This window comes from Drosophila santomea, chromosome 3R, assembly GCF_016746245.2.
Source record: "Drosophila santomea strain STO CAGO 1482 chromosome 3R, Prin_Dsan_1.1, whole genome shotgun sequence".
Classification (NCBI taxonomy): Eukaryota; Metazoa; Arthropoda; class Insecta; order Diptera; family Drosophilidae; genus Drosophila; species Drosophila santomea.
Window position 1 is genome coordinate 27,653,750 of NC_053019.2, and position 5,447 is coordinate 27,659,196.

Here is a 5,447-nt window from a genome sequence, read left to right on the forward strand (position 1 = left end):
GTCTTTCCCATCAAAAGTCTGGCGCGATTCATAATGACCAAAGCGCAGGGTCAGCGCTAAAATACCTGGGGAAATAACCATGGAAATAGGGTCGGTCTCGGTCTTCCCTCGAAGAGTTTGCTCAATGCTCAATGAATTCGAAGCGACGGCGGCGGCGGTGGCAACTTTTGGGCCATAAAAGCGAGGAGCGGGAATTTTCCACCTCCAGCATGCAAATGAAGTGAATTTCCCAGCTATTTAACACTGTATAACCCTTTCAGTTCGCTCGAACCTCGAATTGCCATTAGCCGTGTGGCGTCTTAACCCTTTCTTCCGAGCCGTCGAGCAATTCATAAAAACGCAGCGAAAGTGGCACAAAAAGCGAAGCCAACCCGTACAGTAGCTACCTGCATTCTTCGAAGACAAAAAGGTGCTAACTCGTCATTAAGACGTATAATCGCTACCTAAACCAAAGGCCCATAAAAATCCTTTCGCTTTTCGTCCTCAACGAACTTTGTAAAAAAGTCGCAAAAATTCGGGGAATTTTTTATTCACTTTTATTCATCGGCGACCTTGAATGGCCGTTGGGTTGGCAGTGGGTGGTTGCTTACCTGGCATAGGTAGGCGATATATGGACTGCAATATTCCGACCTGCCGGTGACTGCTGTTTCAATTCTTGTGGTGGATTTAGCGCTAATCCCCCGGATTAGCGACTTGCCGGCGTCCCGAGTTCATTAAGCAAGGGAGCAGATAGTTGGTCTCAATGAAGGGAAAGGGGAAATCACCACAGCGCTCAAACTTCCTAAAGTCGTATACTCCTCAACTACGACTTGATGAATGACGAATTACTTTATTGCCATAAGAAAACTCGATACATTCAGAAGCATCATTCAATATACAGTACAGTTTCCACAACTATATATATTCTACATTATTATTTGTGATAGTAAACATTTTAAATATAAAACATGTTTAACAACGTGGGAAGATCTAACAGATGCAGCCTCCTCATCTGCATATTCATGAGTTCCCACAATTACAATTACGCCCTGAACTCGATGAACGGTCAAGGGAATGTCAAAAATTGATATGTCATCGTCATCTGGTTTAGTAGAGCATCCTCCCCCTAGGAGGGAGTGCGGCTAATGATCGGAATAGCAGCACACGCAAGCGAATTCCCATGCAGCACACCTGAGTTCCAATTCCAAACCACCCCCTCCTCAGCATCATCCAAAGGGCATCATCCAGGGGTTGACTAGTCCAATTAGAACCCCTGGCCACTGCAACTCATTCAACCCCTGACGACTGACGACTGTTGATATCATGTCAAGCATTTTATTGATCAAGTTACGCATCCGTAATACGAATCGAAATATAATTGCTCTTTTCAAGTGTCTACCGTATATCAAATGAATTGCATTTGCATCTCCGCCCTTTCACATTCCACATTCGAGGCCGTTCGAGCTGAGAGAGCTGTTCCCACGTTCGAGGTCCTGGATCAGGATCACATGGCCTTAGGCGTTTGGTGCGTAATCGCACCAGACTTACAGGATCTTGCTTAACATTATTAAGTACTCGCCCGTTGCAAGGACCTCGCACAATGTCCTTCTTTTGAATTCGCTGATCCCGAGGACAGAAAAGCTTGATCTATCCAGCACCATCCCGACCAGCGTGCCTTTTCCAGGCAGTCGCACTCCCGCGATCTAAAATCCGTAATCTGCTTAAGCGGCGAGCTTAAGTCGAGGAATCGGTGGGTCCTTTTGGGACTTGGCAGGACCAAGGCAGATTAGAGGCACTGGCCACTTGAATCCTGAATCCTGAAGGCTCTCAAAAGGCAACGCCTAATCTGGCTTAGCCAAAGGGAGCTACTATCTCGAATGGCTGGCTCCATTTTAATATATACCAACAACTCCCTTTCATTACAATCAAAATAAGTTTCAATTACATAAAAAGAAACATGTTTCGTGCTCATTCAAGAATGATTTTATTTACGAAAAATTTGGATCATTTGCATACAGACTGTCGAACAAAAATTTTATGTTCTGTTCTATTAAATTAAATGTGAAATTCGAAATATTTTTTTAAAAGTCTTTTCTGACAGAATCTAAAAGATGATAGTTTGGCAAAGGTTTTTAAGAAACAGTGCATTTAGTATATATGTATTTTATTTATTTTATTTTATACTCGGTTATCTTAAAAAAGTACGCAAATTGTATTATTTGATAAAATCGAAAGATTTATTGAAATGGTAATATGTAAAGCAATTTCAATGTTCCTTAAATTCATTATAGATGATGATTTCATGTAAGAAGTTTAGTAGATAGGAGCTTATACGTCTGATAAATAAATAAATTCATACTGATATTCACATCATTTATGGGAATTTCGGATATTTGAAGAGCTCAAGAGGAACGCCAGTCTAGGGGCCACACTTCTGATCTTTATGTTCAATCTGATATCTATCAACGTCTTTGAATTTATCATTCCGCTAAGCATTCATATGCTTGCATCATAAAAACCTAATTACTGAATGGAAAACAATCAATAGTGCGCGGCATTCAACCCCTGCTGCAATCGCCACTCGAAAAGGACTCGCCTCGCAGGACTAGAAGCGAACCCACAGGTACTTCACACAAATCACAAAGCGGCAATAATGGCAGCGCCATAAAATACTCGGCCATGGATATGGAAGGATATCTCTTCATTAACAACTGTCGCAGGACGTTCAGAGATTCTCTACTGCCATAGAGAGAGAGAGAGAGAGAGAGGGTAGCAGAAGGACGAGGACTTCGGGAGAGAGCAGGTAGCGAGTCCTGCGGAAAAGGGCCATAAAAACCCAAGGAGTTGAGAATGAGAATGAGCGACGGCTGCTGCGTTCCTTGCTCAATGAATTTTTCGCAATGGCAGCCTGCCGCAGGATCGAAGGACTCTCCAGGGGAGAGTGAGAGAGGATGTGCGAGAGAGGACATTAGAAGCAACCCTCGCCCTCGCTTTCGACCAATGAACGCGGCGTTTGACTACCTAAGGGTGATCGACTGCTCGATGAATGGATTTGGGCGGCAGGACTATTAAAACGCCGCCGGTCCTCACAGCAGACAACACAACCCATCGTGATCTCAGCGAGTCCACATCGGAGTAACCAAGGATATATCGAATATATCACAAATCCAAAACCAAAACCACCAACCAAAAATCCATCCAAACCGTTTAAACACCAAACAGCAAAACGACTCAAAGACACTCCTGCTTAGTGCCAAGTGCCAAGTGAAATTCAATTTGTGCAAACGTCTCTAAAAAATCGCCAAAATTACGCCCCACATCGGTATGCAGTCGTCGGAGGGTTCGCCAGACATGATGGATCAGAAATACAACAGCGTGCGCCTTTCGCCAGCGGCATCGAGTAAGTATACACATCTAGCAAATCAGATACAAATAAAAACAGAGAAGAAATCAATCTTCCTAATTCATTATTGAATCAAGACAATCCTTTACTTATGCAAACTTTTCCCTTTTCTTGCTGTTCCAGGTCGCATTCTATACCACGTGCCCTGCAAAGTCTGCAGAGATCACAGCTCCGGCAAACACTACGGCATCTACGCCTGCGATGGCTGTGCCGGATTCTTCAAGCGGAGCATCCGCAGATCCCGGCAGTACGTGTGCAAGTCCCAGAAGCAGGGTCTCTGTGTGGTGGACAAGACGCACAGGAATCAGTGCAGAGCCTGCCGGCTGAGGAAGTGCTTCGAGGTCGGCATGAACAAGGATGCAGTGCAGCACGAGCGGGGGCCCAGAAACTCCACTCTGCGTCGCCACATGGCCATGTACAAGGATGCCATGATGGGTGCCGGCGAGATGCCCCAAATACCCGCCGAAATCCTAATGAACACGGCTGCCCTGACCGGCTTCCCTGGAGTACCCATGCCCATGCCTGGCCTGCCCCAGCGGGCTGGCCATCATCCTGGTCACATGGCTGCCTTCCAGCCGCCACCATCGGCTGCCGCTGTCTTGGATTTGTCCGTGCCACGAGTGCCCCACCATCCGGTGCATCAGGGACACCACGGCTTCTTCTCGCCCACCGCCGCCTACATGAATGCCCTGGCCACTCGGGCCCTGCCCCCCACTCCTCCGCTGATGGCAGCGGAGCACATCAAGGAAACCGCGGCGGAGCACCTCTTCAAGAACGTCAACTGGATAAAGAGCGTGAGGGCGTTCACCGAACTGCCCATGCCGGATCAGCTGCTCCTGCTGGAGGAGTCGTGGAAGGAGTTCTTCATCCTGGCCATGGCCCAGTACCTCATGCCCATGAACTTCGCCCAGCTGCTCTTCGTCTACGAGTCCGAGAATGCCAACCGGGAGATCATGGGCATGGTGACCCGCGAGGTGCACGCCTTCCAGGAGGTGCTGAACCAACTGTGCCATCTCAACATCGACAGCACCGAGTACGAGTGCCTGAGGGCCATTTCCCTCTTCCGCAAGTCACCGCCGTCGGCCAGTTCTACGGAGGATTTGGCGAACAGCTCCATCCTGACCGGAAGCGGCAGCCCGAACTCCTCGGCCTCGGCTGAATCCAAGGGTCTCCTGGAGTCGGGTAAGGTGGCTGCGATGCACAACGATGCCCGGAGTGCGCTGCACAACTACATCCAGAGAACGCATCCCACGCAGCCCATGCGATTCCAGACGCTCTTGGGCGTGGTGCAGATGATGCACAAGGTCTCCAGCTTCACCATCGAGGAGCTGTTCTTCCGCAAGACCATCGGCGACATCACCATCGTGCGACTCATCTCCGACATGTACAGTCAGCGCAAGATCTGAACACTGGACAACATGGAGATCTTGAAGAGCCTAGACTAATCGCCGCACTCGAAGTGCCTTCCAAGTGCTGGGAACTGTGATAATCTCGGAAGAAGCGCTTTGGACAATACTCGATCAGTGGAATCAACGATTTCACATCTCCAGGTGTCGAGCCTTAAAATACGCACACAACACTCACCTTAATACCTTAAACTAACCGGAACTCGAAGTAATCTTAGCTAAAGTCTCTCAGACCATCCAGATGTGTTTCAAATTGCATTCGCAAAAGTTTCAACTTTGCCTGTTAAATACGTCAATCGTAGCTTAGTTTTAAACACACTAGTTTTAAGCGCATATTATTAGCTTTAGGATTTGGAAAAAAACTTATTCAAAATAAACCTAAAGGTTTTCGAAATGAACATTTATTGCTCTCATTTGGGTGGATGAATTATTTGAATGGATATTCAGAACTTCGATTTGGATTATCAGAAGTTTGCTTGCAAAGGAATTAAATGGTTTATAGTTTATATTTCTTAAAAAATATATATCTGGAGTTAAATCTGAACTATTTGCCTAACTTTCTGAAAGTGTTATGCCAAACATGGAATCATGAGATTACACACGGAATTATCATACTTTTTTTTGGCCATTTCGTGAGGCTTTTCGCATCTCCAGAGACG

General features: G+C 46.5%; 1 protein-coding gene across 1 annotated transcript; it reads left to right on the top strand.

Annotated features, from left to right (window-relative positions):
- The first annotated feature begins 2,936 nt into the window (after positions 1-2,936).
- LOC120453837 (protein tailless) lies at positions 2,937-5,186 on the top strand. Its single transcript, XM_039638731.2, has 2 exons — positions 2,937-3,379; positions 3,506-5,186. Exons 1-2 carry the CDS (start codon positions 3,304-3,306, stop codon positions 4,786-4,788), a joined length of 1,359 nt encoding a protein of 452 aa, XP_039494665.1. The 5' UTR covers positions 2,937-3,303; the 3' UTR covers positions 4,789-5,186.
- Positions 5,187-5,447: the final 261 nt, after the last annotated feature.

What these genes read in the sequence shown, in the direction of transcription:
- LOC120453837 (XM_039638731.2), top strand. Translation starts at nt 3,304, where the DNA reads ATGCAGTCGTCGGAGGGTTCGCCAGACATGATGGATCAGAAATACAAC. An exon ending in CCTTTCGCCAGCGGCATCGA is followed by an intron (nt 3,380 to 3,505) that starts GTAAGTATACAC and finishes TTGCTGTTCCAG; the next exon opens with GTCGCATTCTATACCACGTG.